The sequence below is a fragment of the Eptesicus fuscus genome, chromosome 7 (assembly GCF_027574615.1).
Source record: "Eptesicus fuscus isolate TK198812 chromosome 7, DD_ASM_mEF_20220401, whole genome shotgun sequence".
Classification (NCBI taxonomy): Eukaryota; Metazoa; Chordata; class Mammalia; order Chiroptera; family Vespertilionidae; genus Eptesicus; species Eptesicus fuscus.
The window spans coordinates 105,110,001-105,124,869 of NC_072479.1; the positions used below are offsets into that span (position 1 = coordinate 105,110,001).

Consider the following 14,869-nt stretch of genomic DNA (forward strand, 5'->3'; position numbering starts at 1 on the left):
TCAGTGATGTTGATGATGATGGTCATGGTGATGATGATGATGGTGATAACTGTGATGATGGTAGTGATGATATTGATGATGGTCATGATGGTGATGATGATGTTAGTGATGGTGATGATGGTGATGTTGATGATGGTCATGGTGATGATGGAGATAACTGTGATGATGGTAGTGATGATATTGATGATGATGGTGATGATGATGATGATGATGATGATGATGGAGATAACTGTGATGATGGTAGTGATGATATTGATGATGATGATGGTGATGATGATGATGGTGATGATGTCAATGATGTTGATGATCATGGTCATGGTGATGATGGTGATAACTGTGATGATGGTAATGATGATATTGATGATGGTGATGATGGTGATGATGATGATGATGATGATGGAGATAACTGTGATGATGGTAGTGATGATATTGATGATGATGATGGTGATGATGATGATGGTGATGATGGCAATGATGTTGATGATCATGGTCATGGTGATGATGGTGATAACTGTGATGATGGTAGTGATGATGGTGATGATGGTGATGATGGTGATGATGATGATGATGGTGATGATGTTAGTGATGATGATGATGTCAGTGATGTTGAGGATGATGATGATGGTGATGATTAAGATGATGGTGATAAGGGTGGTGGCAGCAAATCATTTCTGAGTGATCACGGGAAGCCAGGCAGGGCTAAGGTCTCCATGAACATCGTCTCGGATCCTGCTCAGCCTGAGAGGACTGATTTCTTGTCCCCGTTCCACAGGTGGACAGACTGGCACTTGGAGGCTCAGCTGGCAATAGCGCAGGGCGCCAGCTGCTGGAGGGTGAGGAGGGTCCCAGACACAGCAGGGACGGACCACTGTGCTTGAAAGTGGGTCTCGATCCCGCGGGGCTCCCTGGGGAGGTGGGGTGCTCTGAGCCAGGAGGAAGAGCAGTGGGTACAGAAGGTGGGTATCAGGGCCTGAGACTGCGCCTCAGCCAGAGCAGCACACGCAGGAGGCTGAGGGGCGATTTGGGGGGACACGGGCCTGTGTGGGTGCAGGGACTTTGGGGAGAGCTGCTGCCATCACAGTGTGTCTGGGGAACCCCTGTGCTGCCCTGGGTGGTGCCAATGCTGACCCCCTGCGGCTGCGGGCAGCTTTGGACCTGGCTCATCCTGCCCAGGCCTCCTCGGGGAGAGGGGAGAGGCCAGCCCGTCCCAGCTTTCCTGAGCCCAGGAGGTCCTCCTGTCGCCTCCTGGGTCCTCACCACATACGGGGTCTCTGTGCCCCTCCCTGCAGCCCGCGAGGGCCCAGCAAGCACCAGTGGGCACTCCTGGCTGTGAGGAGCGGACGGGATGGGTAGAGGGTCTGGAGGGTCAGATGGGAGGCCCTCGGGTGCCCGGCCAGGGAATCTGGCCTAGATCTCTTGCCCAGAAGTGTTTAATAACCTGTCTCCCTGACATCCCCACTTACCTACCCCCCTTTACAATGTTATATTCTATAGAGGTTAACAGCAGGCTTTGGAACAGAATGTCCTGGCTTCACCTCTTAAGGGCTGTGTGACCCTGGGGGAGTCACTTAACCTCTCTGTGCCTCAGTTTCCTCTCCTGGGAAATGGGAGTGACAGTGCCCTCTCCGGAGGTGGTTGCAAAGGTGTCAGAGGCCAATCCCGTGATTCAGTGGGAGCCGTGGAGGAGAAGCCGTGGGAGCTGGGGTGACACAGCAGCCACAGGGGGCCGGGAAGGGTGTGACAGGCAGAGGGAACAGCCCAGGTAAAGGCGGGAGGCTTGAGGGGCGTGGGCATTCTGGTAGCTGAGTGTGGCTTCCGGGGCCTGAGTGGTGTCCGTGGGAGAGAGGAGGCCAGAGGCCAGCAGCCAGGCCCCGCTGGCCGTGGCCGTGGCCCAGGCCGTCACCTGGGGCTCCCATCTCTCAGGGAGTCCCAGCTCCCTCTGCCTGTGGCTCCGGGTCACCAGCCTGTGGGAGCCCAGCACGTCACCCAGGCCTGGAAGGGACCCAGTGCTCGTAGGGGCAGGGCTGGCTCTCAGTCACGTGCTTGGCCAGACACACAGGGACGTCCCCATGGCTCTGCCTGTCCCCCCGTGTCGGACCTGGCAGGCCTGCGTCCCCCATCTGTGCCAGGGGCACTGTGCAGCGGGGTCCTCTCTGGGGTGTCCCGGGCACCTCCGGGCCAGGCGGTTCTGTCCTGCCCCTTCGCCCACACGCGGCGTCCGGGTCGGCGTCTCCCCGCAGGCCCTGTGCTCCGGGACCGGCCGGCCGTGTTGCTGGGATCTTTGGTTTCTCTCGTCTTTTCCCCACGAGAGCGGGCCCTGCCTCTCTTTTTTGTGGACCTCACGCGAGTGCCCAGGAGCTGATGGCATCGGACCATCCCAATAGAGCTGCTGAGTGAATGAGTGGATGAAGGAACAGATGGACGGAAGTCAGGCCCTCGGGACTCGGTTAAAACTCGGGCCCTGGCCGGTGTGGTTCCGTGGATAGAGCGTCGCCCGTGGACCAAAGGGTCCCGGGTTCGATTCTGATCAAGGGCACGTACCTGGTTGCAGGCTCCTCCCTGGCCCGGGCCCTGGTTGGGACTCGTGCAGGAGGCAACCAATCAATGTGTTTCTCTCACATCGATATCTCTCTGTCTTTCCCTCTCTCTTCCACTCTCCCTAAAAATCAATGGAAACATACCCTCAGGTGAGAATTAACAAAAACAAAAACCCGGGCCTGGCCTGCTCTGTGTCGGAGTCTGTGGTCTCCGTCCCTGTCGACCTCGCGGCCGCCCCTCCGCCCCCTGCCCTCCCTCCTGCCCGCGGGTCCCTCCCCCTCCTCAGTGCTGGTCTCTCTAAAGCAGGGTCTGACTGTGCCACCCCCTGGCTTCCCTCGCTGCCCCCCCCCCACACCCAGGGTGGAGGCCAGACACCCCATCCCTGGATTTGGTTCCCTCCATCACCCCCAGTGCAGTCGGGCAGGGAAGCCCGTGTCCGTGGCCGCCTCCCGGGCCCGTGTCCGTGGCCGCCTCCTGGGCCGTGTCCGTGGCTGCCTCCCGGCCTGCGTCTGTCCTGGCGCCGGGAAGCCGGCCCCTGTGCCCGGGCGCCGGCGGAGCGGAGGGGGCAGGGCCGGCGCAGAAGAGGAGGAGCTCGGCGGAGAAACCCTGGGTGTGAAAGCTCCGCACACACACACACACCGCGTTTACATGCGGGTTTTGGACGCATTTTTGTTCTCCTTCAACTGAACGCGGCCTCGATTTTTTCTCAGAAAAAGGAGGGAGGGAGGGAGGGAAATTGGCAGGCCGCGCGCCCATCTGGCCTAATTACTTCTGGCATTTTACAGAGAGACTAAACCTGCGGAGGCATTGAACTTGGAGAAGTGGCTGCCCCCAGCACGGGGCGTGGGTCCTGGTTCTGGGCTTGGCTGCCTCCGGGCAGGGCAGGGCCTGGGGCTGGTGGGGGTGCGGGGCCCCGCCCCTCTCTCTGGCCGGCCTCCGGCTCTGAGGCCTTGGGACAGGATCTTGGCTCTCTGTGGAATGACAATGACCCCTTGTAGGGTCGTCCTTAGGATTGAAGGAGGTCGGATGTGTGTGCTCAGCACACGGAAGACATTCGACACAGGGTCCCACTCACCCCAGATCCCCACAGCTTACTGTCCCCCCGCCCAGAGTGGGGGCTGGGGGCCCTCAAAGTTGTTCTTGTGTAGCCGGTGGGGTGTGGGCAGGACTGGGCGGTGGGGGCCAGGCCGGGGGGCGGGGGGGGCTCAGCAGGAGCCTTTGATGTCCTTCCCTCCCAGGTGAGCAGCGGGGCTGCCCGATGGGGTGGAGGCAGGAGCGTTGGGAGTTTGCCCCTGTCCCCTCGCTGCAGGGGCTCAGTGTCCCAGGAACTGTTCTCGCTGTTTCTCCGGGGCTCCGCCTCTGTATGGGGGGCCGGGGGAGGGTCCTCTTTGCAACAGGCAGTGAGGTCTGACCTTGTCCCCATTGTGTGGCTGAGCCTGAGACCCGTGAAATGAAGGGACTTGCTTGAGGTCCCACAATCACCGAGGCCGAGCTGGGCCTGAGCTGAGTCGAGACCCACAGGTTGAGAACCGCTAGCAGGGTCGCCTAAGACCATCGGAAAACACAGATGTGTACATCACGATTCATAACAGTAGCAGAATTACGGTTATGAAGCAGCAACGAAAATAATGTTATGGTTGGGGGTCACCACCACATGAGGAGCTGTGTTAAGGGGCCGCGGCGTGAGGAAGGCGGAGAACCGCTGCGCTAGAGGAAGGGGCGTCTAGGAGGAGCTAGGGAAGCCGTAGCTCCTTCCCGCCTCACAAACGCCATCTGTGACCAAGGTCCTGGGCAGAGGCCGATGGGCGGGTCCTGGCCCTGCCTGAGACGGTGGCCTCCCCGGCGCCGGCCGGCCCCTGCTGTCCCAGCTGCCGGTGGGCGACCCCGGTGAGGCCGTCTCTGCCCATGATGTCCCTGCCCCTGGCCATGCTCCACCCCGGCTCATGGCCTCCGCCACCCCCTCCAGCAAGTCCTCCTGGTGATCCCAGTGTGGACGGCAGCCCACACGCTGTGTCCCGGCCTCTGTCCTCCCTCCTGGCTAAGTGTGAGGAGGGGCGGGTCTGGGACTCAGCTCCAAGCACCTGGCCCAGAATCCTTTGCCTTTTCTCTTAAGAAAATCCTTTTTTAAAAAAACATTTTAAGAAATATATATTTGTATTGATTTCAGAGAGGAAGGGAGAGGGAGAGAGAGATAGAAACATCAATGATGAGAGAGAATCATTGATGGCTGCCTCCTGCACGCCCCCGACTCGGATCAAGCCACAGCCTAGGCCTGTGCCCTGACAGGGCATCGCACCGTGACCTCTCGGTTCATAGGTTGATGCTCAACCACTGAGCCACGCTGGTTGGCAAGTCAGGATTCTTTTAATTCCCATTTATGGAGGGGTAAAGTGAGGCTTGGGTAGGAGAAGTGATTGGCCCACGATCTCTGCCCTGGCGGTGGGCGTGGTCGGCTCCGGGAGCGGTCACGGCTGCTGCTTTCTTCAAAGTAATGTCCATCGCTAGCTACACATTTCCTCATCTTTCAGGGAATCTGTGGATACCGTCCCAATAAAACTTTTCTTGTTTTGAGGCAAACCATTCAGAGACCCAATTTCCCACTTCTTCGTACGTTTTGAAGTGCTGCTCAGAAAGTGCGTGTGCCATCGATCGGAACAAGTGTAATCTGAAGGAGCAAGGTCTGGTGAACACGGCGGGTGGGTTAATACTTCCCAGGCAAGATCTTTTAACGTGTCTTTAACTGGCTTTGAAGTGTGTGATGGTGCGTCATCATGAAGCAAAATTACTTTGCCGTGTCTTCTGGCCCATTCTGGTCATTTCACGATCAAAGCGTGGTTCAAATTGATTATATGTTGTCGGTAGCGATCAGTATGAACGGTTTCACCTGGTTTTAGAAGCTCATCATACACCACACCTTCCTGATCCCACCAAACGCAGAGCATCGTCTTCTTTCTGAAGCGATTTGGCCTTGCAGTCGATGTTGATGGTTGACCTGGATCAACCCATGATTTTGTGCATTTGGGATTCTCAAAATAAATCCACTTTCCATCGCCAGTCACAGTCGATGCAAAAAAGACTTTCTTTCGTGCCGTTGAAGCAACATTTTACTGATGACTTTTCGGTTTTCCATTTGTCTTTCGTTCAGTTGATGTGGCACCCACTTTCCTTCCTTTAAAATCTTTCCCATTGCTTATAAATGATCGGAAATTGTTTGCTGAGCAACGTTTAATCTTCCTGCAAGTTGTTTTTGAGTTTGACACGCATCTTCATCCAATAATGCTTGTGATTGTTGGTCTTCAAACTTTTTCGGTTGACCTGGACGTTCTTTGTCTTTCACATCAAAATCATCACTTTTAAAGTGTTTAAACCAGCGTTCACAAGTATCTTGAGATGGAGCATGTTCCCCATAAGCTTCCCGAAGTATACGATAACTTTTTATTCAAAATAAAGTAATGAATTAAAACTCCCTGCAAATGCTCTTTTTTTGGCACGAAATTGGACATTTTTAAGTGTAAAAATATCTATGATGTTAACACCTCAGCAAATTTGACATATGAAGTTTTGAAGCTTGCTGTCAATACAACATAATAGCACACACATCAAATCACATATATATGAACATATGTGTAACTCCATCTATTGAAAAAAATCCGCATTATTAACTGGTACACCTAGTACACACCACACAGCCACACACGTATACTCAAAACATACATACACATGCATGCACTCCACACCCTCCCACATCACGCATCCCCCCACACTCACATCCTTTCACACACTCACACGCGTCTTTCTCACACCCGGTCTCTGCCCCTCTCCTGTCCTATCTTTTATGCCTCATGTGTTTTCCTCACAGAGCCCCTCAGCACACACACAGCACACACAGCACACACAGCACACACACAGCACACACACAGCACACACAGCTCACACACAGCACACACAGCACACACACAGCACACACAGCTCACACAGCACACACACAGCACACACACAGCACACACACAGCTCACACACAGCACACACACAGCACACACACAGCTCACAGCGCACACATAGCACACACAGCACACACAGCGCACACACAGCTCACACAGCACACACACAGCACACACACATCACACACAGCACACAGCACACACAGCACACACACAGCGCACACACAGCACACACAGCTCACACACAGCACACACACAGCACACACACAGCTCACACACAGCACACACAGCGCACACACAGCACACACACAGCACGCACAGCGCACACACAGCACATACACAGCACACACACAGCGCACACACAGCACACACACAGCGCACACACAGCACACACAGCACACACACAGCACACACACAGCACACACACAGCACACACACAGCACACACAGCGCACACACAGCGCACACACAGCACGCACACAGCACGCACAGCACACACACAGCACGCACACAGCACACACACAGCTCACACACAGCGCACACACAGCACACACACAGCACACACACAGCACACACACAGCGCACACACAGCGCACACACAGCACACACACAGCACACACAGCACACACAGCACACACAGCACACACAGCACACACACAGCGCACACACGCACTCCACTCCACTCCACACGAGAGTTGCGTCCCCAGAATCAGCTGCAGTCCCAGCCAGACAAAAGAGGAATGCTTCTGCAGTGGGGGCGGGGGCGGGGGATCAATCAGGACCCACAAAGGGGGTCCTATCCACCCCTCCTGCCGCTGACTTGCGGGCAGTGCTGTGTGCCCTGCAGGGTGTGGGGTTGCTGGCAGCCGGGGCGGGTGGGGCGGGCGCCCCTGCAGGGAGGCAGCTCCTCAGCCCCCTCGGCCCCCAGCCCCAGGGCTGAGGCTCAGAGACGCAGCGAGAAGGAAAACCTCTCTCCTTCGGAGCTGGGCAGGTGGGGGAGGCTCGGATGTGGGGCGTCCCAGCCTGTAGGTGTGGAGCCAGCGTGCATTCACGGGGAGCTGGCACGTCGCCGACCTCTGAGCCTCAGTTTCTCCTGCTGCAGAGCGGAGCACGGCCTCGCTGGGCGCTGGCAGTGTCCCCGGAGGCAGGGGCCGTGACAGGCGTCCTGGCTGGGGCCTCTCAGCACCCAGAGGCTGCGGCTGGCTCCCCGAAGGGGCCCCGGGAGGTCTGGCCTTGGGGGAGGGGAGGTGCAGGGGCAGGAGGAGCAGAGGGGTGAGGGGTCAGGCTGATAGTTGGCTGGGAGGGGCCCGGGCCTGGGAGCTCAGCGAGGCCATTGGGCGGACGGGTCGCTGCCCCTCAAACTGCAGCTTCACCTGAGTGAGAGGTGGGAGCCAGGACACCGGGCCCACGTGAGAGCAGCCGCCCCTGTGCCCAGGGCACTTTCTCCCGGGCACTGCCAGGGGCTGAGGGCAGCTCCCTGCACCTGCGTCGGGGCCCATCCTAGGGAATGCGCTGCCCGGGGGGCAGGCAGGTCCCCTGGGGAGATGAGTCGGATGCAGCGGAGGGCGGAGGGCGTGAGCATTCTGGGCCCGGCCTCGCCTCTGAAGCCACCCCGGTCCAGGGCCCCTGTCCTGTGTGTCCTCGGCACCTGCTCCCTTCTCTGCGCCCCGTTTCCTGTCTGTCTTGGGGACTTGCCCAGCGGCGTCCGAGGAGAGCGAGCCGTGGCGCCGTGGCGGGGGCTTTGCTGGGGAAGGGGCTGCGTCCTGGTCCTGCGTTCACAGCTCTGGGACCTGCTGTCCGGGGTTAGCCCTGCTCTGTCCCCTGGTCACCGGGTGACCCTGGGCACGTGACCCTCTGGACGCCCAAAGACGTCCTGCGTCTGTGAAACGGGCAGCGATGGCATTGCCTCCCCGGGTGTGGGGTTGGGGCTGTGCAGGGGGGTGCCCCCTGGTATCCTGCCAAGGGGGCCCCTCACTCCACTCTCTGGTCATCAGACCCTGGTCAGGGTGTACCACTGGGCCCCCCGCCATGGGCACCTGGCAGTCCCCGAGGAGGGGTGGCCGTGCCCCAGGCTAACGGAAGGGCCTTCGGTGCCGCCGCTGGCTCAGGAGCTGTGCGCCCTCCCGGGGTGACCGCAGGGCCCGCTTCAGCCGTGTCCTGCAGACAAGCACCCCTCCGCCGGGAACCGGAATTCATGTGGCGGCGGGGGCGGGGGGGGGGGGGTCCTGGTTGGCCGCAGGAGGTCGTTCATATTGGCTAAGCGGCTTAATTAGCCCGCGCCGGAAGGTGACTCGGAGCAGGGGCGCCGCGAAGGGTTCGTTAGCCTCTGAGAGATTACATTGTGTTCGGCGCTCTGTTAAAGTTTGAATTAATTTTTCCCATGGGTTTGCTCACATTCTAATTTTCAACTAAATGAGACATCTGTTTCAGAAAAGGAAAATTTGCTCGGGTTGTCATGGCAACTATCGTTCTGTAAGGAAATTATTCCGATGGTTCCTTTAGAGCAGAAAGACAGAAATTCGGGGCGGAAAGCCGCCTCCATCGCGCAGGCGGAATCCTGATTCACCGGCCTCCCCGGGCGCTGAGTCCCGCGCTCGGGGTGACATCGGGGCCTGGGGAAGAGTGTCCCTCCTGGTCCCACCTGCCGCCCTAGAGAAAGGCCCCAGGAGGGCGTCCCGGCCCCAGGAGGGGCTCCCGGCCCCAGGAGGGCGTCCCGGCCCCAGGAGGGGTCCCGGCGGCAGCTGGCCTGGGAAAGGCTCCGCTGGGCATTTTCCTGTGGGAGTTGACCTCCTGCTCCCCCAGTTCCAATCAAAGCCGGACGTGGCCTCTCTGTGGACGGGGCTGGTATCGGGCGGCGGCCTCACGGTGGTGGTGCGACTCAGTCCTCTTAGACCCCTCCCCCTCGTCAGCCTTGGGCTGGACCCTCATGGGTGAGGTCAGGGGCCCTTGACCCCGGCTGGGAGAGGTGGAGGGCAGAACCGTGGGCAGAACCAGGAGGTGTGGGGCCAACTTCTGTGCCCTTTCCACCCATGAGAGGGGACAGGCACCCTGAGCGGGGGGACCTGACCGTCCGGAGCGGCCCTGCCCCCACCCGGTGCTGCCCGCAGGCAGGCCTGTGGATCTCAGGGCCCCGAAGACAGGCGTGGGGGAGAGGGGGGGAGGGGGCGGGCGAGGGGGAGGGGAGGGAGGGAGGTGCAGGGGTCGCAGTCTGAGTCCCGCCTGGTGAGACCTGCCTCTCACGGGCTCTGCCTGGGACCTGCTGTGTGATGTGGGCAGCGGGCACCTCCCGGCGTCTCTGAGGGCGGGTGGACTCCAGCTTCCAGGATCTGAGGTGATGTGTTCCCAAGAACCAGGAGGTGCATCTCGGGGAGCGTCAGCCCCAGGAAGGTCATTAGTGCTGGTGGGGGAGGTGGGGGAGGCCTGGGCGGTGGTCCGGCCCCTGGGCCCTGGGCCTCTGATACGCCCCCAGCTGTCCCGTTCAGAAGCCACCTTGCCGTGGCTCCGGCCGACACGCTCCTCCCCGTGCCGGGCTGTCCTGTCTGGTAAACGTTGGGTTCGATTGTCACGCCCGAAACCCTGCTCCTCACACAGGGGCCGGCTGGAGGCTCCGGGGGACCTGGTGTGGCCAGAGGGCCGAGTGCACCCCGCGACGGGGCCCCAGGAATGTGAGAGCCAGGCTCAGCCGGGGCGGGAGCAGGCTCCACGGCTCTTGTGGGTGGAGTTTCTCTGATCAGACGTTCCCACCTCCCTCCCAGCACCCCCAGGCTTCCCGGGGTGACGGTTCAGGGTCTTCTAATGACTTCCTTACGCCTCAGGGGTGATCCTGACAACGCTTTTGTTGTCAAGGAAAACCCAATTCCAGCGGCTTCCTTTGGGCCCCTGAACCGCGATCCGGTGTTGGGGTGGTGGGGGGCTCCCCTGGGCCGTTCTCCAGCCGCCTCTGCGGCAGCTCCCGGGGCAGCAGCTTCCTGGTTTGTACACGGGATGCACCCCGAGTGGATGTCTGGGCGCCCTCCGTGGGCGGGACCAGGCACACGCACACGGCGCCAGGCGAGGGGCGGGACTGCACTGCCCGTCTAGGCCCTGGCGGGGCCACAGTCGGGGGTTCAGGCCCTGGCCTGGTCCGTGGGCCCTGCCCTGAGGGCTGCGGCCGGGCCGGCCCTGCCTGGACCCTGGTGGGGCCTCAGCTGGACGCAGGAATGTCTGTCCCCTGCGACCACCCACCTGCGGGGGCGGGGGATGCTCTCAGTGGGTTTGCGTAGGTTTGAGCGAGAAGGATCTTGGGCAAAAGCTAATGGTTTCAACTTCCATGTTTTCATGGCTTACATGCTCCTGCTCATCCGGAGAAGAGCAGGTTCAGGTGAGCCGCGGGAAGAGGGAGGAGAGGGCCGCCTTGATGGGCGTGTGGGCATCGAGCCAGTCCTGGCGGCCGCGCCCTGCCGGCTCCCCTCCTGTGGCCGCCCCACGCTCACCGCCGCTCTGAACCCCTCTCTTCTCCCCCAGGCAGCCCTGGTTTTACGGCTGGGGCTTCAACCTCCCGCGAGGACAAGCCCTGCTGGAGAAGTGGAACCTCATTCCCGAAGGCGTGGACGTCCTCATAACGCACGGACCCCCGCTGGGTAAGAGCCAGAGCAGCCCCAGCCCAGCACCCCCAGCCCAGCCCAGCGCCCCCCAGCCCAGCCCCAGCCCCAGCCCAGCCCCAGCCCCAGCCCAGCCCCAGCCCAGCCCCAGCCCCAGCCCCAGCCCAGCCCCCCCCCCCGCCCAGCCCCAGCCCAGCCCCAGCCCAGCCCCCCCCACCCCAGCCCCAGCCCCAGCCCAGCCCCCCCCAGCCCAGCCCCAGCCCCAGCCCAGCCCAGCTCCAGCCCAGCCCCCCAGCCCCAGCCCCAGCCCAGCCCCCACACCCCAGCCCCAGCCCCAGGCCAGCCCCCCCACCACCCCCAGCCCCAGCCCCAGGCCATGTTACACATGTGGCAGCTGGAGCTTCCTGTCACCCAGGAAGGAGCTGCCCTATTGTGTGCCAGAGTCAGAGGCAGCTCTGAGTCCTGGGCACTCAGCACCCAGGGCCACTCCCACGGGCCCATCTCGTGCACCCTGACCTGTCAGACACCTGGGAGCACCCACCCCCCCCCACTCACCCAACAGGCTCCCTGCCTCTGGAACCCACCCCGCAGCTCTCCTCCCCACCCCTCCTCACCTGGCCCCCTTCCCGCCCCTCAGCTTGTCCCTTTGATTCCACCTCCAGACTGTCCCAGCCGCTCCCTCTTCTCTCCACCTCTGCCCTCCCCAGTGGCTCTCTGACGACCTCCTCGCTGGTCCACAGCCCCAAGTCCTGCCCCTTCCACTCCCCTCTCCTCACGCCAGCAGGAGGGCGTTCTCTGTGCTGTCGGTTATGCCATGCTATCCCTCTGTAACCCTCTGGGGCTCCCTCAGCCCCTTACAATGAAGTTCAAACTCCTGGCAGTTCAGCCCAGACCAGCTTCTTTCTCCCACCACAGCCTCTGCCGAACCTGCCACCCCTCCCTCGGTGCTTGGGGACCAGGCTGGGGCTGGGCGACGCTGGACCTGGGGCTCACCGGATGCAGAGTTTGCGTCCAGGGCGCCCAGGCCACCGGGTAGAGGGCCCAGAACGGCCCAGCCCAGCGGGACGCGTTCAGGGGTTCAGGAAGCCTGAGGGCAGAGGCAGAGACAAAGGCTGTCAGAGGGGGCCTGGGAGCTTGGGGAGGAGGGGACCACAGGACGGGGTCTGGGGGAGGCAGGGAAAGGAGGGAGAGGGGGTCGTCCCAGATGGGAGGGGCCCAGGGCAGCTGCAGTCATTCGCTCACACACCTGTGCAGGAAGGAGCTGCCCTACTGTGTGCCAGGCGCCCAGCCAGGGCCCACAAAGTGCTGAGAGGAAGGCTTTGCTCCCCTGTTTTCTAATGGAGGAGCCCCGAGTCCCAGGGCCCTGTAGGGTTTAGGGGCGACACACACAGACTGGAACCAGGGCTGCGTGAGCCCACGGGAAGCCTGCTGACCACACCCATCGTGTCGGTCGCTATAGTGAGGCTCTGGGGCAGGTTGGTGTCCTCCGTCCCTCCCTTCCTCCCTCAGTTCCTCTGTCCAAACAGTATCTTTGGGGGTCCTGCTCCCCGGATGCCTCCCCTCACCCCCTTTACACACACACACAGCTCCTGTTGTGGGAATGCCTGTGTGCCCAGCCCAGCCGCCTGGATGCGCTGCTGAATGAAACCAAGGCACAGAGAGGTCACATGGCTCATCCAAGGTCACACAGCCAGTGGGTCGCAGATCCCGGGACCTGAAACCCAGGCGTCTGCCCCAAGCCTACTCCCTGCCGCTTCCCGCCTCTTCTCTCCTCTCCCTCCTCCCCGTCCCTCCTCCTCCCTCCTTCCGTTCTCTCACTCCTGTTTCTCTCCCTCTCTCTCTCTCATCTTCAAGTCAACGTGTGTTGCCGCCTGCCTGATTCTTTGAGTCGAGGGACCGTGTGGGCGCCCCCCCCCCCCAGCAGTTGTGAAAACCCGTCGTGCCCACCCAAACAGAGGGGCCGAGAGGGGCCGGGTGCCGTCTGTAATCAGCTCTTCTTTGTTTGCGTAGCCATGTGAGGCTAACAAGCAGCTGCCATATGGGCGCTCCGGGAGGCTGCGTGCGCCACGCCGCGTGGAACGAAGTTCATTTTCATGCTTTTGTATGTTTGTTTAGAAGGTTTTCGACACGGAAGTCTCGCTCGCGGCTCCTCTCCGCGGCTGGCGGCTGGCGGCTGGCGTGGGTGCCCCGGCCGCTCCGGCCCCCTCAGGCGTCAGTTTGCTTGTCTGCCGCGGTGGGTGCCACCCTTGGGGCCACTCTGAGCATGAATGGCCAGGGCTCCCGTGTCCCAGCACGCCGGCCCCTGCCTGCACTCGGGGCTCTTGTAAGCGTGGCTGTGTGTGGCCGGCAGGGGTGGGGCCTGGCTGGGGCGAGCAGGCTGGGCGCGGGAGCCCAGACGCCCGTCTCCGAGGCGGCAGAGGCTGCTGGCGGGGTCTGCGGTGTGAGCGAGCGCCTCACTGCCCCTGCTCTCCCCGGCACAGGCTTCCTGGACTGGGTCCCCAAGAAGATGCAGCGGGTGGGCTGCGTGGAGCTGCTCAACACGGTGCAGAGGCGCGTCCAGCCGCGGCTGCACGTCTTCGGCCACATCCATGAAGGTCAGCCGCGGGGCGGGGTGGGACCGCACACGCCAGGGGCTCCTCCCTGGCTCTTGGGAAGGCCATCTCGCCTCCTTCAACCCAGTGACCTCCTCGCTGAGTTCTCTGCTAGAGGAAGTGGCCCCGGCCCCAGCCCCAGTTGGTGGTGATGGTGATGCTGCTGCTGGTGGTGATGGTGATGATGGTGGTGATGGTGATGGTGATGGTGGTGATGATGATGATGATGGTGGTGATGGTGGTGGTGGTGGTGATGGTGGTGGTGATGGTGGTGGTGATAGTGATGGTGGTGGTGATGGTGATGGTGGTGATGGTGGTGGTGGTGGTGATGGTGATGGTGGTGGTGATGGTGGTGGTGATGGTGGTGGTGGTGGTGATAGTGATGGTGGTGATAGTGATGGTGGTGGTGATGGTGGTGGTGATGGTGGTGATGGTGATGCTGGTGGTGGTGGTGATGGTGGTGGTGATGGTGGTGGTGGTGGTGATAGTGATGGTGGTGGTGATGGTGATGGTGATGGTGATGGTGGTGATGGTGATGGTGGTGATGGTGGTGATGGTGATGATGGTGGTGGTGATGGTGGTGATGGTGGTGATGGTGATGGTGGTGATGGTGATGATGGTGGTGGTGATGGTGGTGATGGTGGTGATGGTGATGGTGGTGATGATGGTGATGATGGTGATAGAGATGGTGGTGCTGGCGATGGTGGTGATGGTGATGGTGATGATGGTGATGCTGGTGATGGTGATGATGGTGATGCTGGTGGTGGTGATGATGGTGATGATGGTGATCATGTGATGGCGATGGCGGTGATGACGATGATGTCAATGCTGATGTCTCACTGTGTGCTTTCCAGGCTCTGAGCGGAACACCAGGTGTGGATTACCTCATTTGGTCCTCTCAGCAGCCTGGGAAGAGCATCTGTCATTGTCATCCTTATTTATAGATGAAGAGACGAAGCTGAGAGTTTCAGTAGTTTGCCCCAGACATACTCAGCCCATGGTGGCTGAGTGCCCTTGACTGCTGCCCCCACCAGAGCACGCTTACTGCTCCGGGTCCTGGCCCTGCCCCTCAGCCTTGACAGGTGTGTGCTTACTTTCCAGGGTACGGTGTCATGGCGGATGGGACCACCACCTACGTGAATGCGTCCGTGTGCACCGTGAACTACCAGCCTGTGAACCCACCCATAGTCATCGACCTGCCCACGCCCCGGACCTCCTGA

General features: G+C 60.8%; 1 protein-coding gene across 1 annotated transcript in view; it reads left to right on the forward strand.

The window, feature by feature from the left end:
* MPPED1 (metallophosphoesterase domain containing 1) overlaps positions 1–14,869 on the forward strand; it is a 46,328-nt gene extending 31,459 nt beyond the window's left edge. Inside the window, exons 4-6 of the mRNA XM_028130970.2 lie at positions 10,982–11,097; positions 13,539–13,652; positions 14,751–14,869. Of these exons, the coding sequence (XP_027986771.1) occupies positions 10,982–11,097; positions 13,539–13,652; positions 14,751–14,869 (349 nt within the window). The remainder of the gene's footprint in view (positions 1–10,981; positions 11,098–13,538; positions 13,653–14,750) is intronic.